The sequence below is a fragment of the Stigmatopora argus genome, chromosome 22, assembly GCF_051989625.1.
Source record: "Stigmatopora argus isolate UIUO_Sarg chromosome 22, RoL_Sarg_1.0, whole genome shotgun sequence".
NCBI lineage: Eukaryota > Metazoa > Chordata > Actinopteri > Syngnathiformes > Syngnathidae > Stigmatopora > Stigmatopora argus.
Window position 1 is genome coordinate 9,307,828 of NC_135408.1, and position 23,095 is coordinate 9,330,922.

At 42.3% G+C, this 23,095-nt stretch overlaps 1 protein-coding gene across 1 annotated transcript in view; it reads left to right on the forward strand.

Annotated features, from left to right (window-relative positions):
- zbtb16a (zinc finger and BTB domain containing 16a) overlaps nt 1-18,660 on the forward strand; it is a 76,535-nt gene extending 57,875 nt beyond the window's left edge. The window contains exons 5-7 of the mRNA XM_077592766.1: nt 9,547-9,717; nt 15,404-15,574; nt 18,395-18,660. Of these exons, the coding sequence (XP_077448892.1) occupies nt 9,547-9,717; nt 15,404-15,574; nt 18,395-18,624 (572 nt within the window). The 3' untranslated portion in view covers nt 18,625-18,660. The remainder of the gene's footprint in view (nt 1-9,546; nt 9,718-15,403; nt 15,575-18,394) is intronic.
- The last annotated feature ends 4,435 nt before the right edge of the window (nt 18,661-23,095 follow it).

The window sequence follows — 23,095 nt, forward strand, 5'->3', positions numbered from 1 at the left end:
TTTTGTCCCAAAAAGTAGAAACTTGTTTAGTTTTCACTCATTGGCTGCCGTTGATTGTAATTCAAATAGTGTCAAACTCATTTAAATTCATCGCAAAAACATGAAACAAGAGCCACATGATCAACGTTCTTCGTCGTCAATGGCGCCGAAAAAGTTGAACGTCGGCAATTCAAACGTCAAATCCTACAAACTGAGAATGTAATCCAAAATAAAAACATTTTTTCGGGTCCTGGTTGTAGTTTGCGTTCCTGTCCAAAATAGATGCGTTCAAATTTCACTGAGGACCATGGCGGTCCAAGCATCTTTCGTCTATCAAACTCTTTGATAGGTTCTCCGTACAAAGGCTTTGCGTAGGGATAACGTTGCAATTCTGAAAATGTGCCTTGTCCTTGGCCCTCAGGGGCCCAAAGCCTTTGTGGTCACAGGGCCGGGATTACACTTTAACCCCCATCAGCGCCAGGCTACGCCCAAGCCCTAACCCCACCCCTCCTCTTACTCAAAGGCCCCAGGTCAGGTGAAAGGCCAGGAATCCTAAACACGCTAAAGAAGAAGAGAAAGTCTGTTTTCAAAATGGCTGCCTTTCATTTAGATGTCGCTTTGGGCTTTTTTCTGGACTTGATTAGGACTTCGACCCACTTCATGTACTTTTTAAGAAAAGCACTCCAAAATTGATGCTCAGCAGCCTTACTAAACATCCATCTTTTTTAAAGCTTCAATTTGGTCTAAAACTACTACATTTCAGTTCTCTGAATTAAGAAATTTTGTCTGCTTTTTAGGGCACACCGCAATCTTCTTTGCAAAAGACAGCAATTGAACTTTGCATTTTGAAAGTATCCATGTTTTTTAATGCGAGATTGCACCTATCTTGTCTATACTTTTATTAGTCTGGCCACCAGTCCACCTTTTATAGGGCAGTTTTGGTATTTAAAATTAAAAACCCACACATTTTGAGTCATGTAGGCCATAATTACATTAGTATGTTGGTGTTTTATCACTTTATCACTTCCATCTTCTCCCAGTCATGATGAATTGAGTGTCTAGTGCAGTCAATGGCAGCCAATGATTTAAATGACTGCCCTGTAAAAGCTTCAACCATATCTTACTCTTTGTTTGCTTTTGATGATGGGCAACGCTAATTTTTTTTTCTAAAGGACTTTTCTACACCCATAAAATAGTCAACCATTCTTTTTGGTTGTAATCTTGGGGGCAAATGTTACAATTTTCAGATAAGGCCAACATGCTAGTAAAAAAAAAAAAACTTGTTTGAATGGGACCTGTCAGTACCCATAAATCTTTGCCACTGCTTCATGGGGGGGTAGAAAATTTGGACTGGTGATGTTGCTGAACAGGTTAGTCTTAAGTCACTTGCTTCTTCTATTCATGGCGGTAGACGTCCAATCCCTTCACGCTCAACTTTTTCGATGTCAATGACAGCCAATGAGTTCTCACAGAATATTAAGTTAAGAGTGAAAGGCAACATAATGGCCGAGAAAAAAAGTCTCTTTATCACATCTCGTTCGGGTCACGGAGCGACCAATCCCTCACTCCCACAGTTCTGTCCTTGGGGAAAACCAGCGAAGAAGGGAGTCAAGCTGCAAAACTAAACCTGGCAATCATAGTTTGCACATTTTCTTTCATTGATTTCTTGTTTTATGTGGAAAACTTCAAAAATATATATATATTATTGCCCATTTGGGGTGTGTGGGTGGCTTTTGTTGAGGTTCCTAACAAAAGCAATCATAATTGCCAGCCCTCTTTGAATAAATTGGATTGGACATCAAGTGCCTTCAATGGCATTGAATGACAAGCATTCATAGCCAGAATTGCACGTCTATTTTTCTCATTGATGGGCAATGTGGCAATAGTAAATATTCTTTTTTTTTCAATTAATAAACTAAAATGTCTTTTAGTTAAGCGATAGATCAAATGAAAAAGATAAAACTCCCAAAAATAAGAGGCTCCAAGGGACACTGTAGCTAAACTTGAAGAACTCGTAAGTCTTGCATCTTATGTACAGTATTATGTTACTTCTCAACAGTTTTAAAAAGAAAGGTGCTGCCACCTGTGTTGTGTCCCCACATTCCTTCCCCGCATTTTCCCACGCTGGAATGTGCGTTTAAAAAAAAAAACATAAGTCAGTGACACTCCCAAGCCCACACCGCAAACACCTGACCCTCTAAACTACTTTCTAATCTCCATTCTTAGGCATTAGGCGCGTGCGAGGCGGCCAACATTGTGTCCGCCATAGCATATAAGATCCCCTCCTCCCATTTTTTGCGCCCCCTCCCTTGTGAACTACTCGTCAACTCCTGCTCGAAAGGTCACGCGAGGACTCCTGCCTCCACGCCGCCACCAGCCGGTGGGAGGAGGTACGGACGTGCAGCTACCCAGTTATGACTGTTTTGCCATCCCCGTGTGTGTGTGTGTGTGTGTGTGGCGGCACTGCTCTTTACTCAGAGTTGACTTTACGGGCTCGTTGAGCGCGGATGGGCACTATCGTGGCCGTTATATGATTATCTGGCGCTAATCCGCGCGGCTAGACAAGTCCTGCAGGAGCAATTCAAGGCCGTCTTATCTGCATTTTTAGCCAATTTTGTGGGCAGCGGGCTGAAACGTGACACTGATTTGATTTGATTTTTTAGCTCAACGGATTAAACAGCAAGGTGTGATCATATTGCTGTATTTTCTAGACTAGAAGTCACACTTTTTTCGTGGTTTGGCAGGGCCTGCGACGAATACGTCTTTTTTCAAGTAACATAAAGCTAGATCTCAACGAGTACATATGTATTGCATGCATATTATTTCTTCAGGTACCGATAACGTCATTTTAGTCCAGCATCGGTACAGATATAAACATCGGTATCTGTGCAGTATTAGTATTCATATAATTTTAAGGCTGCTGTGTGAATGAAACCTTACTTCTATTAGACTTCTGTTGGTGACCGCTTTCGTTTTTTTCAGCTATTTCATGAAACCTTTTTACAGATCTTTAGGACTTTCGATAGTGACAGGTGGAATCCTAATTGTGCTTGTTACAACATTAGGCTTCCCGGGAAATCTCCTTTCTTCCTTCCTTTTTGATTCTTCGCTTGAACAAAAGCGGACTTTGGGAACCGCTGCACGCTGAGCGATAATAGGAATGACATCGAAGTCACTTTCATGCTTTGATTTTGTCCATTCCGGGAGGCCGACATTTTCATAGGACACTTAGGAAATATTCTAATGATAATCCTTCAAAAATAAAATAATCCATTTGACATTTAATTATGTATTAAGTATTTAGGACATCAATAGAGTAGAAATAGCACTATGATTTATTAAAATGGCCAGCCTGAAAAAGCGTTTTTCAAGCTAGAATGACTAAAATAATCACGGCTTTATACTATTATTATTTTCTAAATGCATACCTGCACACAACTAGTCAATGGAGGTGCTCGCCCCCAAACTCCCTCCCCAAAGGCGCAGTTTGACGGGCATGCATGTGAGGTCGATATCAATAAATAAAAGGTTTTTTTTTTGTTCCCTTCCCTCGCATTCGGTCCTGTCCACCATTTTGGCTCCAAGGTCACAGCTGGCTGAGCCGCGCTTTATTGCCTCCACTGAGCGCCCGCTAATGAAACGGCCTTTAAGGCTAATGTTGTTCACTGCGAACTCACGTAAACAACACACATCATCGAATTTGGGCTTTTATGGAGCCGCTGGATGCACCTGAATGGCTCTTTCATAACCCAAATATCGCTTTTAGGCCCACCCTCGCTTTTTTATGACTCATCAAGCAGATGTTACGCGAGAAGAAAAAGACTTTGAATGTTTATGGCGCGCACTCTTCATTAGCTACAGTGAAAAATATGTACAAAGAGAATATAGCTCACATTAGTTCCATTTTATGCACTGTATAATAACCTAACCTAATTTAGCCACATTGGGCAAATAGTAAACACGAAGATAGCAACATTAACCGGACAAACATTGGCTTTGTCCACCTATATATTACTATATCATTTGTGGACATCACATTTTGGGTCATGTTTTCCACCCTTGTATACCAAATGTGTCCATACAAGGTGATTGGCCATCATCAATGGCACTGAAATTGTTCAACAAAATTAGTAAAAGACTTGAGCAGCGACTTGTTGCATTTGTTGTTGAATGCGACTTTGTCCTCGTCCCGCCGTCTTCTCGCATAAACCGACCCGAGAGGCGTGCCCTGGCCTTTTGTCACTGATCCCCTTTTTATTTTTTGGAATCAAAGTACACACATCGGCTCAGATATACTCCTTCTTCCCCTATCCTTAACAGCCCTTTTCCTTTTTTTGTACCCATAACCCCTTTAAAGGAAACAAAAAAACAAGCAGCTATCCTGTCTGGCTGTCGGACAGTAGAACAAAGTGCTAAAAGCCTTTTGTCCACTAGGAAAGACCGTGACAGCGTTGGTGGGGTTCGCAAGGGTCATTTTCTATGTCGATGTGCGTATAAGTTGTAGAACCGAACAGTCTGTGACCAATGTGGGTTGTGTCCACCTCTTACACTGACCTAAAAAAGGCTACCATATTTTGCCGTTTAATATACACGGGTATATTAAATGATTTTTGCTTTTTTGAGCCTCCCATTTGTGCGCCATTTAATATACCCCTGCCGTTTAATATATTAAACGGCAACTCAGCTTTTTTGGCAAGATTTGTATGGTGTCCATGGGGGCATAATTATAGATACTTAAGTTCATTAAAATTCCAAGTCAGACTTTATTCAGCAGTAAGTAGTTTTAACCTGAGCAGTAAGTAGTTTTAGTCTGCAAAACGTTGATAGTGGATCGTACCTTCCCATTTGTGCGCCATTTAATATACCCCTGCCGTTTAATATACCCGGGTATATTAAATAGGGGGGGGTATATTAAACAGCAAAATACGGTAGCGTTCATTTGCCCATTATATATTTATTCTTGTATTTATTTTACGTATTAACGTACTTATTACCTATTTATTTATGTCTAAAATGCCTTTCCTATATCTGCATTCTCACCCTCTTGCTACTGTGACAACGAAATTTCCCAAATACGGAATGAATAAAGTTCTCCAATCCAATTTCAGTCGGAATGGATTGGACCAACAGAGTCGTCAATGGCAGTCAATGGGTTTACTGTGTACTCAATGAAGGATGAATAGCCGCACTCTATATCATACCAAATGCCTCAAACCAAACATGGATTTGTCTATTTCCGATGCCACCATGGTGTAGCTTAGTCAACTCTGGCGGGCGGTGCGTCTTATTTTTGATTAATAAAAGATAAGTGCCTCGGCGCAGGAAACAAACGAGACGTGCGCGGTGGCAAATTGGCGTCCAATCTCCGAGCCAAGCCCAGAAAGACAGGCCTCTCTGTTCACCCGCTCGCTATGAATCTGCCCTATCTCATTCCCGCCCGCTAATTCCAATTTAATTGCCAGTAGCCCGAAGCCTCCTCAATAGGAGTAACAAATGGTTTGATTCTGTAGACTTCATCAGACCGCATTTTAAATGCGACACAGTAACCTGGCGCGAATGCCAATGAAGCTTGGCGAGGAGCTCCTGTGTTTACTAATTATCCTTTTTCTTACTCCCAGCCACATTGCACGACTTGTCTGATTAAATCGGATTTGTGGGGATTGGAAGGAGGGAGGGAAGGGGGGGAGGCAGGGAGTTCGGATGGAAGGGGAGGGAGGCCCGGCGACACGGCGGCGGGCTTGACGGGCAAACGCGCTCCGTCTTTGTAAACGATCCACGAGACGGAGCGGCGAGACGAGGGCGGCCGCCTCGCAGTGAATCATGTTAAAAGGCCTTCGCCACCGTTCCTCACGCTGACGTTAATTCCCGCCGTGCATCCTTTATGATCTTTACAGTCTGAGCGGCGGCGGGCGGGAAGCACACGAGCGCGGGCGACGCTTTGGAATTTATTTCCACTGCAGTACAGCGGGGGAGGCGTTGCTCGCGGCTGGGAATCTATTTAACAAACTTTTTAGCTCGGTAGACACACAAGATCTGTTTGATTATATTTACACCCTACAAGTGGGTAGATGTAGATTACAATGTCTGGAAAATTGTTGGACGTGACCGAATGCCCCCAAATTGAATGATGTCCCCACCAAAAAAAAGTGCAGACCAAAGAACGCGAACTGTGGCCTGGTGTAAATACAACCAAAGACAAATAAAGAACAAATTTGAATATTTCCCATGCTTTTAAGCAACAGTCTCCCCAATGAGCTTCTTAACAGCAAATACTGATACGTATTGTTAAATATAATATTCAATATTTACTGTGTGCAAAGTCCAACTACAGGTTACGATGCTCAACTACATTTATTTCAATCCTACGACTCCTGCTGCAGCAAATTTCTATTCACACCCATCAAACACAAACACAGACCAAAACAACACCATTTCCACCAACATTTTGATGGTAATGATGAATAATAAACGAATAGTAAGGTCACAAGCCCAGAAGTTAACGCATTAGCTCCCACTGATGGCATTAGACGTCCAATTGGAAAAATTCAAATGCCCGCTGCGGTCATTTTCACAACAACGGTCGTAAGGAGGGTCTGCCGGTGCGTCCGAAATAACGAGGACTCGCTGTCAACCTGACGGTCGGGGGAGCCACCATATGGCCGTGATGACATTATCTTTGGGTAATTAATATGGCATCTCGCCTGGCATCTGGTGGCATTAATCTCGCCGGCCGTTGTTCATCTTCTGGCATTGGCGTTGGCCCCTACAGACCCCCCGATGTTGAATTATTGCCAGGCAAAGGCAGCAAAAAAACACAGCGGTAGATTTTTCTTAGATTTCCTGCATGTGAATGGTTATTTCTCCAAGGACTCGCATGAGAGATTGCGTTTAGATGTTCTATATAAAACATGCAGGGGACTCCGTGTTTATTGTTGTTTACAATGCTACTTAGCAGGGATTACGGCCTTTTCTTTAAGTAGCTGTTAAACACAGATCACATTTACTTCAGCAATAAAATGTCCAATTAGATTGGTTTCACTAATTTATGCTGCACGCTGTCCACATTCCAGCTTATTTAAAAGTAATCATGTCTGATACTGCCCGTGATTAGCATACAATTAATTGCTGGGTTTGGCGTTGCATTTTTTACACTCATTTATAAGATAAACTTTTATTACCGACAGCTATTTCAAATAGATTATGCACTCACAAGGCTTGGGAGTAATGGACTCTACGATAAGAATATTCAGAATTGTGTAAATGATATTTGAATTAATGTTTAGTTTGAATATACCACTTACTTGTGATGGCAAATTATTGTCATCATTTTTTTGGAGTCGTCTAACGTTACTTAAAATGAATGCTTCTAAGATTAAAAGGGGCTAAAAATGATGTTTCACAACCCACCAGATAATACGTCAGTTTAATTTTTATTTTTTTTTACATCTGTATTAATCAGATTCATATTGGGCTAGTCACATTTTACTTTTATCGGCATTTGCAGTCACTTTCAAAAGCTAGCTTTTTTTCCCTTTTCTGTTCTTTACCAAACACCAAAAATGCCATAAAATCACTCAATCACTTCCAACCCCGTGACTAATAAACAGCTTTATTCATTCGCCCCTCCCTGTCCAAATGGATTGGACGTCGATTGCCGCCAACGTCCAACCAAAGCGTTAGCATGGCTTTCCTGCCACCAAAGAAGCCAATGTGAATTGATGGTGGCTGAATTTTCCCCACCTGCTGTCAACTCCCATTGAAAAGTATTCCTCTCCATTACCCCATCCTCCGTCCACCTCCCACTTAAATAACAGCAGCCCTGCCACTACACTCGCCACCATTAAGGATGCGCCGGCACCACCGTGGCCAGGCTAGGGCCCCGACTTCTTTATAAATAGACGCGGGAGACAGAGCGAGTGGTTGGTTAGGGGAGTTAGATTATTCCAAAAGAGCCAAAAAGGAGCCAAGCTTAAAAACACACAGACACGCCGCCACCTCTGGTGCTTCCTCTCAGGTGTCACTTCAGGCTGACTCAATTTTACACTGTAATGGACCTTCTGGGTCAACTACTTTTCTTCTTTTATCTCCACACCGTTCTCCTCATCCATCAGAAGTAGACAACAGAAGCTCCATAGTAGCAGACAGTGGCGCTTCATTTTGTCTAATCAAAGTGCGTATTGCAGTTCGACCAAGTTACCTTTGCAGAAAACGGTCCGCCTTCCGAGCGGCGAAGTGTCGCGCCGCGTTCACGAGCATTTGGGTGAAGCGACGTGCATTCAGTTTGAGGGACCGTGCCGTTGTGCAAGAGCGACTTTATGCTATTGTAAACTGGCATCTGATAATGCCATAATTAACGTTCACCTTTTATTGACTACACACATAAAAGGGGAATGAAGTCATAAAAGTCTCGTTTATAAGGTGTTTTTCCGCACAAGTGATCACTGCATTTAACTTCTGCTCTTAAAGTGAAGTGAGGTACAGCAGATTTTTTCCCCCCCTGCTTTTTAAACCCAGCTTCACCCGAAGGAATCGATGCAGAACGCTCCATCTTTATACGACTTTATTCTCGTAACAATATAACTTTTCTTATTCATTCATTTTCCGCTTATCCTCGTTAAAGCCGTGAGGGTGCCGAAGCCGATCCCAGCTATCGCCCAGTTTACTGTACGTGTAATGAAAAGAGACTTACTGGTGCTTTCGGGCGTCGTCCGATCTCGGCCTAAGTTGGCGAATTGTAATTGATCGGAGAAAAAGGCCGACATTCGCCCGCCGCGGCCCCATTGGTTATGAACATGGGCCGGCGTGGCGCTCTTCATAGATTTTTAAATTAGCGTCAGCTTGGCCCCAAAGATGCGTTATTGACTGATGAAATGGAATCTGGCTTCCAAACACTCCCAAGTCTTTCCCTGGAGTTTCTGGTAATTGAAAAAGTGTAAAGGCAAGTGTGTTCAAGTGTTGGTGTGTGTTTGCGTCGGTGATGTGTTTGTCTGCTTGCAGCGCCGTGCTCTTTATCTTAGCTTGAGAGAGAAAGCCAGGGAGGGAGAAACAGTCAAGACAGAATTGAAGTATTGCATAGAAGATCTTTATCTCGCTGCAAAACGCCTACACTCTGTTGTTTGTGTGGAAGACTTTTTCGGGCTGGGATATCCTACAGTATGTCGTCAGGGTTTGAAAATATGCCCCCGTCGTCCACGGCTGATTCGAGTGTTGTCGATGTTTTGGAATGAAAATATCTACGGTAGTATTCATGTTCATTTTTTGTCGTAATATAAGTTTGCAAGAAACATGATGCTTTGTGCAACTTTTTGGCTTCCATTGAAGGCAATGGGTGGTTTTCAGCGAATGAACATTCAGTACAAATGAATCAGGCGTATACTATAAGCTCATTTGAATTCACTGCAGAAAAGATTTAGGTCAAAATAGCTCAAAATGGTGATTTTCAGCCTTTTGCTGTGAATTGAAATGAATTCATCAGTTGATGGGCTGTCTAGGAACGTGACACTGAAAGACTCAAATATGAGTTCAAAGAAATGATGAATCACCAAACATGTTTTTTTTTTGGTGCAGGTTCAGACATGGCCATCTTTTGCCTGCTTTGCGGCAAGCGTTTCCAGACCCAGACGGCGTTGCAGCAGCACATGGAGGTCCACGCCGGCGTGCGCAGCTACATCTGCAGCGAATGCAACCGGACCTTCCCGAGCCACACCGCACTCAAACGCCACTTGCGCTCGCACACAGGTCAGTCAAGGTCACACTTTGCGCTCAGGTCGTCTCACTCGCCCGATACAGTGACTGGTACCGGTAGCCATGTCCACATAGCCAAATAACCTACTCAAGATGGGCGGCAGCTACACATGAAAATAACATGATGATAGATGTCCAATCCAACATTTGTTGTCAGCCCTCAAACTTACTCTCTGTTCAAATGAGCATAACAAAATTTGTTGTTTTTTTCCAATTCACGTAATGGCCGAATCTATACGCTTGGGTTTTTTGGGAGCCAAAAAATGGTAACGGTGCAACACCACTCGTATGCAAATAAGCTTGCATCATCTGGCATGCCTGATTTTGTTATTTTGGATTCCCTTTTGTGGGCCGTTGACACTTCAAAGTGAAACATCTGATGAATAAAAGCGCATCGAGGATTTGTCCTGACAAAACGGGATGTTTAGCGCCGTTAGTCACGGGGATCACAAGTTTTATTTCAGGCACGTTGTTAATTAACGCCTAAGTAACAACATTTCGAGATGTTCCAATGCTGGTGCAACATATAGTTATTCTCAATGTACCCAAAAATTCCGATTAAGCCTGGCAAAAATAGAAATATATCTTCATTTGGAAATTCCTGCTTTTGTACCATATTGACAATTTATATAATGTATTTTTCAAATCTGCAGTTTAGGTTTACAACAAATATGTATATAAAAATAACTGTTAATATACCTGTATAGATTGTATTTTTACTTTTGCTGCTAAATTATGGAAGAAAATGACTGAATTCTTGATTATATTTTAAAAAATTATATATTAGACAACTGTTTTGTATTGAAATGGAATTAATTACGAAATAAATTTAATTTAAATTCAAATAGTGCTATATGATTATTTTAAAAGCCTCAAATTAATTAAATTATTTTAAAATGAGTACCACACTTTGCCACTGTCCCTTAGCTTCGTTGCATCCTCTGCAGGAAAAGCCAGACGCGGCTAAAAATAGCTTACAGTAAGTAAAAAGCCGTGTTTTATACAGGATGGGTTGTGAAGCCAAGCGTGCACGGGCGCCGCCATTCATCTTCATTCAGGTCAGCAGTCAAAAGCGTTCTACGGCGGTCGGAACGTTTATTGTATTTGTGTAGAGGCGGAGGGTGCCTAAGCCACCGTGGGATGCTAATGCTTTGTTGACACATGTGGCCAAATGGACGGATATGAACGCATGGAAATGGATTCCTTTCTGGCGGTGAAGGATGGATGCCCCCCTCCTCACTCACATCCCCCCCCCCCATCCGACCCAAACGCTCGTCCACCCCCGCCTCGGCAGCTTGTCTGCGACCTTAAATAACAGTCTCACTGTCACGGCCGATTTAGCTCACCAGCGCTCCGGATAAATATTTGAAAGGGAGAGTCGGCGAGATGAGAGCAGTCAGCTTCCGTTTAAAATTTGGACCAATGGGATGTGCAGGGGGAGGTGGGTGTGTGTGTGTGGGGGGGGGGGGGGTACAGTACCTGGCGAATGTCGCCGGGAATGGTTGGCGAGGTGTAAAATCACAAATGAGAGCGTGGTTTAAATATGACTTGTGTTGGAGGAGGAGGAAAGGGGGATTACGAAGCGAGTAATGGGTCCTCGTTTACGCTGACAAGAGAGGGAAAAGGACGTGGCGTTCCCTTGGAAGTTGAGCTTTCGACTAAATCATTTCTTGCAATTATTTTTGAAGAAGAGTGGGCTAAGGGACACTTTTTTTTGCTCTATGATCCTTTTCTGATATCGCATCCAACATGGCGTTGATACTGTAGCAATACCACGTTGTTGTTGTTGTTGTTGTCTGACATTGGCGGTGGTTTTAACTCTCCTTTTTAAATGGATTGGACATTTCCCAGTGATGAATTCATTTCTATTGATGGCATGATTGGATCTTTATCATCATGGGAAGAGGGACTATCGTTCTTTTTAGTAGCTGGAAACTCGATCTTATAAAGTACATATTGCATAGGCACCTATTTTCTTAGTACTCAACAATATGACATCATTTTAATATCGAAATGACTTCCATATTGTTATATGATAGAATAGCATGAAACTGTGATATCATACTACATCATGCAACTACTACTGCAAAAGAGCATTAGTTTATAATATTGTGTAATCATGGTATTGTAAGATATACTGTGTTTTAACAGTGCTGGAATTTGATTAGGCTATCATTATCATATGGCTATTACATGACTCTGAACATTTCACCGACAAACATTGTTTTTCTCTCCACGTTTTGGAATGAAATCCCCCCCAAATCATCACCATTTGCCACACGAATGTTTTCACATTACGAGACGCTTTCACGCTCGCCAGTAAAACGGGAGCGAGCTCTAAATTCTCGGTATCACCACGCCATTTAAATGGTCGAGGCGTCAGCACCGCCAGCTTTCCAGACCAGCGCTTTCGTCGCTTGACTTAATGTCCTCTTATACGGAATGACAGACAGTAAAACCGTGCAAAAAAGCCGTTTTTTTTTTTGCTTTGCTTTATTCACGGGACATTCATTCCGCGTGCTTCATTTACCTGTCCGCCGCCTTATCTCCGCAACGCAGCCGAGAGCCGTGACACGGGATCGGAGACGTGGAGTTTAATGGTGTTTGTTTCATCGTCTTAATCTGCCCATCTTTATTCTCCTCCAGCCGCCTGCGACGCGCGCAGACATGCTTTGCTTTATTTTTCCTCTACTTTTACTGCATGTATGCCCAGTGCATTAAAGGTTCAAGTGCGTGCGCTCAATTATACAGTGTTGGCAGCTGTGCCTTCTCTTAAAACACACATTACACAGTAAACCTTCATTAATATTCTATTGTTGTTCACCGTCTCCCCATTGTTTGAGACAATTTGCACTCGGCCGCCTCATTTTTCGCTTTGGCAGCTGGACTCTAGCGAGCAAATAAATCAGCCGTGGCCGTGCGCCCGTGATTTAAAAGCTATAGAACCAAGGCGCCCACCGGAACCCCCTTCGCCAACGGTGCCCCCGGGCACGGCCACCCTCGGCACTCCTTTGGGGGCGTCGCACGAGATGATGGCGTGTGTCGGCGGAGCGGCGCAGGTGGCCGTGCCCAGGGGCACCCAAGGGTCCGGTGCCCATGTGTGCCGCGGCCCCTCATCCGTAGCCTCCCCGCAGCCCCTTCCCGGTTGGATTTTTCCATCAATAGTTTAAACATTAACAGTGAAGAAAGGATCGTTGCACTGGGATATTCAGGTTTCCTCCTCACAAGGGTCAGGGGGGTGCTGGAGCCTGTCCCAGTCTATTGGGGACACTCTGAAATGGTTGCCAGGCAAGTACTGAAATAAATGTTTGAAAATGAACTACTCTAGTGGTTTAAAGGGAAAGGCAACATCTTTTCCAGGCATGAAGGAACTCATGGATTGGACATCTAGTGCTGTTGAAATGTAGTCGTTTAATGGCAGCATATGAGTTAATAGACGAGACACTTAAATATTTGTTTTTCCCTTTTTCCCCCCCTCAGACTGAATGCATATTATTTTCCCTACGTTCTTATCTCTTCTTTTACACGATGCATGCTTGTATTAATGGGTTTCAAATGCAGCAGCACACTAAATCATTCTTTTTTTTTTAAAGCTGAAAGGGAGTTTGCTGAGTACGCCCTGATAAAATTTATAAATATGGGTGGGGAAGAAGAAAAATAGGGATAAGAGAAAATAGCAATGATGTCAGTGGCTTCCCAAAGCTTTTGTTTGGAATGAATAGTAATGTTGTGTCTGATGAAGTGACAACCTTCTGAATGGAGCTTACAAAAATACAAAATCTTGCTGTGTTGGTTTAACCGAAAACAAACAATATCTTTCATTTCAATTCTAGAAAAACAGCCCACTTCAAAAAATTAGACTTAAAAAAAAAGCTACTTTTTCAATGACGAGAATAATCATACATTGTTATACGGAGAGAAAAAAAGTCCCTCCTTTAGTCTTATGAGATGAAACTTGTATCATGAGAAAAAAGTAGTATTATTACTAGAATAAAGGTGTACGTTTTCATATTGTGAGATTACAAATGATAACATTTTGAGGAAAAAAGGCATAATTTGTGACATAATTTTGCATATGGCTAGATTAAAATCGTGACATTAGGAGAACAAAAATCGTAATATTCCAAAATGAAAGTCGTTATACGTATTACGTAGCTTTATGTCATACGTATGAATTTAGCAAAATGAGTTTCTACATACTTTACGACGCAATGTTGTATACTGCCTCTGTTAAAATAGAAATGGAAAAACTGCCAATGGAACAACTCAGAATTGCCTCAAAGGGATTTCATCACGTCTTAAATCCGATAAAATATTCGACGAAAAGAGTTCATTCTTGGTTAGATGTTCTTTTCCTTTCTTCAATGCTCTTGAGCATTGTCTTATTTTCATAACCTCTAGCCGTCGCTCTCAGTGGAGATTTTTATCTGGCATATTGGTGTAAATGGCAGAGGAAGGAATTAGGCGTAAACAAACCATCGAGTGTCACCGTCTCGAGCATTAGCATCCCGCTCGCTTGCTGCGATCAGACGGCCTAATTAAAGGCGGCTGAATGCCAAAGGCATTGTTATTCCGCCGGCGTGGCGCGCGGCCGCTGATGGATGGCCGTCCCCGCCGCGGCCGCGACGCCCCTCGGCGTACAGCAGGAGGCGCTGATAACTTCATGCGGACAAATAAGGAGTGTCACATTTATTGATCCTCAACACACGCGCCGGCCGGCCTTCTCTCGCACGGCCGTCACATTACAGGGAAGCTCATTCCTTTGAACGCGGCGGCGTCTCCCGGCCGGAATGTGATCGGCATTTAAAGTGCGTCTTTCATGCGCCCGTCTACGCGCCGTAGCATGTCGTCCGCGTACAATAAGGCCTTAAATAACGTAACGCCGAGTGGGAGAGGGGGCGCCATGTGATTGTCTCTGGGCGGTGGGAATAAGGAGAAACTCAATTTATTCGGCAGCACGTCGCCATTCGGATTGGCAGATAATGAAAGGCGTAGGTCATTGCGGCGTTGGAGCAAAATGCATTCATAAATGGACGCATTATTTAAATGGCGAGTTCGGTTTGTACGTTGGATTGAAAAATTCTACACACCCTGATTACAGTGAGGCGGGGACACTTTTTGTGTGTGACATATAAACAGGCGGGGCTCATTTATTCATTTTAATTTGATTCATTTCAGTTTTAACTTTTTTATTCATGTGTAGTTTCATTTGTGCATTCAAATATATAGGAATAGTCAAGAACTGTGCAATAAGGATTAATCATAAATTACTACATGATTGGATTTTCTTTTTGTTAGGTCTATTAATTAAATCGTTATTAATTGTGGACGCATTCTTGCCTATTGGTTCGGAGTTAGCCAATAATTCTTTACAGCCTTCAGCGTGTAGTTGCACTCTAGTGCTTTTTTAAATGCATTTTTAATGGTTCTCGTGTGAACACCGAACAAAAATCCACCCCAAATGGTGTTTTACAATATCCTGAATATCCAAATGTTTCCAAATGTTGCTAATTCTTAAATAAAATTCTGAAAGTTATAAGTTACGACCAATCTGATTCTTTTTAGAGCTGGTACTTGCTGCTCTGAACTCATTTGAGTAAGTAATGATTTACTGATATTGCTTGATGTGCGAGTCTGACCGATGAATTAACCATTGCTTTCTTTGGTCCCCACTTTTCAGCCGGGGACCACCCGTACGAATGCGAGTTCTGCGGAAGCTGCTTCCGCGACGAGAGCACATTGAAGGGCCACAAGCGCATCCACACGGGGGAAAAGCCCTACGAATGTAACGGCTGCGGCAAAAAGTTCAGCCTCAAGCACCAGCTGGAGACCCACTATCGGGTGCACACAGGTAAAACACACTCCATCTTCCTCTATCGATGAATCAAGCGCCACATACTGGATATTTATAGTTAGTACATCTCTTATAAGATCCTATGTTTAAATGGAAAGTCGCTGTTTAAGGGACTAGCTCCCTCTAGTGTAAATCTGAGAAGTGCAAAATGATATAGGGTGAATTTGAGATTCTTTTGCGGGCCGTGGTCAGTATATTTTCATAATTTGCTAAGGGCCAATCAAAAACGGGCAGCGAGTCATAGTTTGGATATCATTGAACGAGATGGTGCATGTATTTGTAATGTTGAGTCTAAATGAGCTTTTTTGCTAATGCATCTATTGTCACACATTGTGTGAGTAGCATACGGAGTAAAGTACACACATAGACACACACACATGCAGCTGATTCATATCTTTGTTGCCACGCTACAGTAAATGAACGTCTCCAAAGACTGCCTATTGATCGCGGTATATTTAGAGCCCCATAAAGATGTTGACACTGTGATAAGCCAGCGTCCGCCGAGGAAGGAGCTCGGCTAAGACGGATCGAGAAGCCCATTGGGACACTTATGCTTCATTGCTATTTTCTCACACTAACAGACAAACAGACGCGTTTGGAGAAATCTATGTGAGAAAAAGAAAAAAAATTAACATACCGTTGCTGGTTTTTGAGCCATAAAATAGTACAATTTTGTTGGGTTTTTTTCTTGGATGTGCAAAGAAAAGTCAGGGTTTTTTTCACACAGACTAAACTATTGATCACAGGAACAAAACCATATTCTTTAGGAAAAGAGGCTGTATTTCACGAGAAATAGTAGTTTTAAGACAATTTTATTGACATTTGTTGAAGTCCCACAACAAATTAATGGGACATCTAGCACTGTCAATGGCGCTGAAAAGTGAGCATTGCCGCCCAGTCCTCCCATTTTAAATGAATTAGGCATCTGTCATTGTCAGTGGGAGGTTAAAAGTTAAATATTATGAAAAGAGAGAAGAAAAAAAAATCAATTTAAGAATGTTGGGGGCCATAACTAGTGTATTTTCTATTGAATCATCTTCTGAATATTTTACTGATAATTCTAAAAAATATATTATACAGTGATTTTAATTCAGATTTGCTATCGACGTCACATTTTGGGTCACTTGGTGCCCCACCTGACCCAAAATGTAAAGTCCACACCATATCTTAAAGTTTATTATTGTTACTATTACCCAAAGAAATTGTAACTTGCTCTAAAAAGCGTTAAACTGTACCTTTTTTGGGCACCATTTGCCGAATTGGACTTTTTTGCTTGTTGTCTGCAAACTTAAGGCACATAATAGATGTTAGCAACCAAAGCTATTAAGACCATAGTAATGCGTCCTAACGTTTTTTTTTTTTTTACCAAACCCATTTTGAGAAGCCCTGTTCTAATTCACACACACATCACACACTCCCATCTCCCTTTCAATAAGGCAGCTGTTAAGCCACACTATCAAGGCAGCCTGTCCAATAATTGGCTCCCGCCTCCACACACACACACACACACACACACACACACACACACATTCACCTCTTTTTTTGAGGGGGGGGGGCTTCCACGGCAGATAACGAGAGCGAGCGACAAGCTCACCGTCAAAGGCCACCGCACATAAAAGGCGCTCGCTTGATGAATCATCGACAAGCGCACAACGGCGACCCCCTCCGCACATGCCGATGCCGGGATCGATAGCGACAGGGGTGGTGGGCGGTGACTCCGGGGAGGGGGCATTTGCAATTCATTATTAGCCGCTTATTTGAAGCCACCTTGTTTACAGTGCGGTTATCGATACCAGCAGGCGTCGGGTGGGCGGACGTATATTTACGCTTATTGGATTTCGCCGCGGTCAAGGTCAAGTAGCAGGGGGGGCGACGTATACGAGGCGGCGGTGGGCTGATTGTTTGCGACGGCTCCAAATGCCACTGCAGAAAGGTCGCTATTTACATGTCTTAACCCTCTTAACAAGGGACTAGTTTTGGTCATTAAAAATGAAATCAATACCCTAAAGACCTGACGTCTGGATATTTTGACTTTTTTGGGTGAGGCAGGTGACAATTTTCACATTTGGTGTCACATCCAAAAATGGCCTCAATTAAAATTAGGCATATTTGTTAAAATTATTATATATATTGCGGATAGTTATAAAGCAACGCGCTCGGTAGCGTGGTCAAGTTTTAGGGGGGTCCTCATATTACCCCTCCAATTCATCATCAAGTGAGAGGACCAGCTTTGAATGCTCAACTTTCACTGCCAGTGAAGAAGTCATTGGTCTAAACGGATTGGACGTCAATGGCGACCATTGAGTTCTGTCAGTGCTCTATTATGATATGATTTTAAAAAAAATTGTAATCTTCAAGTCATCGCCCGCCATTGAGAAGGATAGCCATACAATAGAATTTAAGTGGGACAATCCGTGTATAAACCGACCTAAAATTGAACGAAACTGGGCCACTATAGTGAAATTGAGAAAAGGATTACAACGTACTTGTATAAATTCAATTTACCACCACGTGTGCGGTCGATTGGTCGCCGGTCTTTTGGTCGCCCTCTTTTTGTCGCGGTCTTTTACGGTACGGCGACCAAAAGACCGGCGACCAATCGACCGTGTACCTACCACCATCATTGTCAAAGAACAAAACAAAAAACAGTTTGCATACTACTATACTGCAATCCACAGTCTCCATTTCACTGCAATGGCCCAGTTTCTCGTTTCGCTTAATTTTATGTTGTTCTTTCGGGGGGGGGGAGTAGGTTTCTTTCCGCAACCCACGTATTCAGCATATTTGGTCGCGTGAGTAACCGCGTTTCCTATTCAGGCGAGAAGCCGTTCGAATGCAAGCTGTGCCACCAGCGATCCAGGGACTACTCGGCCATGATCAAGCACCTGCGCACCCACAACGGCGCCTCGCCCTACCAATGCACCATCTGCCTGGAGTACTGCCCCAGCCTATCGGCCATGCAGAAGCACATGAAGGGCCACAAGCCCGAAGACGTCCCTCCAGACTGGCGCATCGAGAAGACCTACTTGTACCTCTGCTACGTCTGAGTGCACACGAGGTATTGGGGAAAGGGGGGCGGGCGGGTGGAAGGAGAATGTAGTTAGGCTAGGGTGGGCGTTAGCTGAAGGTTGGGGGCGCCAAAGCGTAACGCGGAAAGACTGACTGAAGAATACGTCGTGCGTTCTCATTTTTGTTTTGTTTTTGGCAAAAGAGACGATCCAAGAAGGGACCTCGCCATTGGTTCGGAATCATCGGGTCATTCCCGCACGTATTGTGTTACTGTGTTGTCGTAGGGTTTTTTTGTTGTTGTCATTTCAGGTTGCCTCGTGATGCAAAAACACGAGCTGCAGGGAAAGTGTTGCTGCTACAGCGTTGACAGATTCTCAAGGGCTATCAAAAAAACGGATACTCTCGTTTAGTAGAATCTCTGGGCCTGTGACACGAGGAGAGATGAAGTTTTTTTTTCGACTTAACGTTTTCGACGTGCAGACAAATGTGATCGCACGAAGCATGCGAATGTCACGTACGTCTTTGGGAAAGTAAATTAAACACTTGGTGTTTTCGGTAGTTGCGCTTGCAACTAATAGGAGTGTGGAAACCGGTACCAAATTGTGTACTTGATGGATACCCACTTCGATTGTTGTTTTCTGGAAGAATTGGAGGAAAATGTCCCCAAATTCATAATCAGACATTGTTTTTAACTCATTGGCTGCCATCGGTGGCGATAGCGAATGAACCATTCGCTGCCAACCCTCCCACTACAAATGGGCGTCCGGTAGAATTGAACAAATTTCTTCATTCATTCTCTGATCAGAGTGAAATTTTTCTCTTTTTTTGCAACATTCCCAGATAGCCCCTGAGAATCGTTAGCCGAGCCGGTCGGAATATGCAGTAGGTGACGAAAACGAGAGCTCTAAAAAAAAAATAGAAAATAAAAAAAGACTGACCCCGAATGGTGGGTTTCAGGGGCAGGGCTACAGTGCTGCTTTTTAGTCGGTGTCCTCTCATTGGTCTTCCTGGTTCTCGGTATCGAAGGCCGATATTTGCACGCTACACGTTGTTTCGCGCCGCATCGTCAGTGTATCGCCGCATTTACGACAACAGTCTCTGTTTGATCCCAGACCAGTTATACGGTCACATTAATCACAGCAATACACCGCCGCCATCCGCTCACACTAACCACGAAAAGACAAGACTTGGCGAAGAAAATGGCTGCTCTGGAAGAAGTGAATGTCGGATTAAGGGGGCGTCGGCGGAGGGTGGACGCCGAACGACCGGCGCTCTCTCGACACGTGAATGTGAAACGACTTGCACGCCGAGGTCAGCGTGGGGGCGCCAAAGCCCAGCGCTCGGCCACGAACGAACATCACTGTCAAGGAAGAGGAAGCGGAAATTGACCGATTGGGTTGCTTCGTTGATTGACAGATGAGCAGGACCAATAGGACGACGGATGATTGGACTCTTTCTCTGTGGTTTCATCTTTTCGTTTTCACTTCATACTTGAATTACCTCATTTTATGACCTCGTTTGTTTGTTTTCATTTTTTTCCCCCACGTTGGACGCTTTGCACAGCGCGACGAAGCCGTGTTCGTACTCGTTCGTGTGTGTTTGTTTGCGCAAAGACACACTTACTTCTTCAAAAGTGCCACGGCTGCCATGAGATTTTTAGGATGTCTCTGCGTCTTACCAAACTTGGTATTATTATTGTTATTAACTGCGCTTGTTCAAAAGTCTGCCAGTTGGGTCGTTTTCATTTTTTTTGTGTCGTGTGTGCGCGTGTGGTGTGTTATAAAAGCTACCTCTCTTAGTTTGTTTTTGCAAAAGCACATTTTTGGGTTGTTTTATGAATTTTTCATCATTGCTACTTCATCTCACGCTTGTGTTTTTACATTCATGTGTTCCCTGGATTGGAGTTACCGTATTTCCTCAAATGGCAGGCCTTTTTCCAAGAAATATTAGTTACTTTGTCCATAAGGAAAATGTCTTTATTGGTTCACTGTTGCTACCCAAACCAGCAGCATTTACTGAGCCTGAGATTGGCGTAAACGTATTTTATTTTTTGTTAATTCATGCTCTTGAGTCTGTCCACTTATTTTTTTTCCTCTTAAGGAATTTTTTATACATATTTTTTACCCGATCCCCCCAATTTTTTTTGTCTTTGCACTTTTACCCAATCTAAACCATGTTTAATTTTTTTCCCTTTTTTTGTACCCAATCAACCACATATTTGCAGTTTAAAATTACCTAGCCTGTTTATTTTTTTTCTGTATTTACATTTTCCCAAATCCCATCTTTCTTTGTACCAAATCTCCATTTGTTTGCTCCATATTTACCCAATTCCGCACTTATTAATATTAATATTAATACTTATTAATTCCCCCAATTCCCACTTTATTTCAAACCTTACCCATCGGCTACCATTGACTCCCATTTTATTCAAACTGGAAAGAAACTGAATGTGAATGCTCTTTTTTGAGTGAACACTTTGTGTTTGAATTCACATACTATATGAGGAAATACGGTAATTTCAAGGCAAAAAAATGTACGTCGAACAGTAAAAAAAATTACCATTGCAGAGGTCGATAAGATGGGAAAATGAGGCCGAAGGAATGTACATTTTCGGACGAAAAAAGATAAAACAAAAAGCAATTTTGAAGCCTTAAGTGATACTCAAAGGGGGACGATTAGGGGGAAGCATTATTGCTTTATGGGTTGAAAAACGTCAACACTTGAACATATGTGAATAGACTTGTTATTAGTTTTGTAATGTGAACAGTGGGTCAAAAAGGTGCTGGAGCTCTTTTCGGGATTTTTTTTTTTTTGCAGTGTGCGATGGACAATTGGACGTTTATTAATCAAGAAAAAAAAGAATTCCTGAACGAGAGCCAACCGAGGCAGTTTGATATCAAAAAAACAAATTGTGATATTTTTGTATCGCGTGTCAGTCCTGTTTATTTTTTCCCATTTGTGGAGAGTTCAAGCAGGGCACAAAAATTTGTCTTTTTTTTTTGTTTCGTCTCCTCTTTGAGTCATTTTTTTTTGCCTTGCTCCTCTTTGATATCGTGTGAACATATTGTAATAATGATAATATTAAGTGTTGCTTTCTGGATGTCAATTGCATTGTAGGTGACGGACTAAAAATCTTATCGCCAATTTTTTTGTACACCACAAAAAAAAATGGAGTACTTGTCACTCGCCATCCTGTCAATCAAACTTGATTGTGGGTGTGTTATTATTTTTATGTTTTTGTACTTGAAAAGAGCGGAAAAAAAGAAGGGATGGCACGTCCCGTAACACTGTGAGCCAAGGGGTGCGGAAATATGAATTTTCCATAATACCGCACAAAAATAGCAGCAAAAGAGTCTGACAATGCAACACTTTCCGTCAAGTCATTCCGTCACGTGATCGGTCGCCCTCCCTCTGAATGTTTTCTACTTTTTCCGTGCGCGTGACTGACTGTTTAGCGTGTGTGTGCGTGCTCGTGGAAAAATGCACTAAAACAGATAGAAAAATTCTATTCTATGCCACTGTTTTTTTCTTTCTACGTCAGAAAAAGATATAACTATAGAACACGTTGGCATCCATATAGCTCTTGCCTCATTTTTCCTTTTTTTTCCTTTTTTTTCTTGTACTCTTTGTGTGCCTAAAAGTGGAAATTGTTGGGGGTAAAAAAAAGACGCTCGTTTCGGTATTTTCAGATGAAGTTTTTGCAAATTTAAAAAAAATTATGGTAGAATCGTTTGCCCGCAACCATGGGATGTCATGGTAGTTAATTAGAGGGCTCTTATGCAATTGATTTGATTGGGTTTTTTGTGGGGGGGTGTTTAGTGAGGGGGTGCAGCAACAGGTTTGCTGGCACTAAAAATCAAGCAAAAATTGTAATTTTTTTTTAGCTCTTTCAGAGAAATAAACATACAATTCATTTCAACTGGGTGGACCGTCTTTGAAATTTGCAATTTCATTGCCATTGGTGGCGATAGACGTCCAATCCATTTTCAGCGGGGCCCCTCCCATTCAAAATTGATTGGACATCTATTACCGCCAATACGTTAAATGAGAGCCTTGCAAAGGGTTAATGGCAATGAATTCAACTTATTTCTTAAGTTTGGCTAATTAAAATATTTCAAGGCGTCACCGCACTTGTGAGGATTTTTTTAAAAATAATTTTCAATTTTTTTTCAATTTTCTTTATTTAATAGTGACATCCCGGGAGCCAGCCAGAACTCGTCCGTGCGCGTGTTTTCGGTGTAATGTTTTTTCTCGCCTATGTGCCATCGAGGTCTAAATGTATGTTTAAAAGAAACATTTGAAAAATTATGTTAAAAAAAACCTAAAAAATACAACAAGAAAGCATCAAGTTATTTTTTTATCTTAGCACTGAGGACCAACAACTTTGCCCTGTTTGGACCAAGAGTAACAAAGCTTTTTTTGTTTGTTTGTTAATGTTATATTTTGATTATTTTCTTTTTTTTGTGATACTTGTCTTGTTCCAGTTTGGTAGCGATGCAAGCGTCAGTC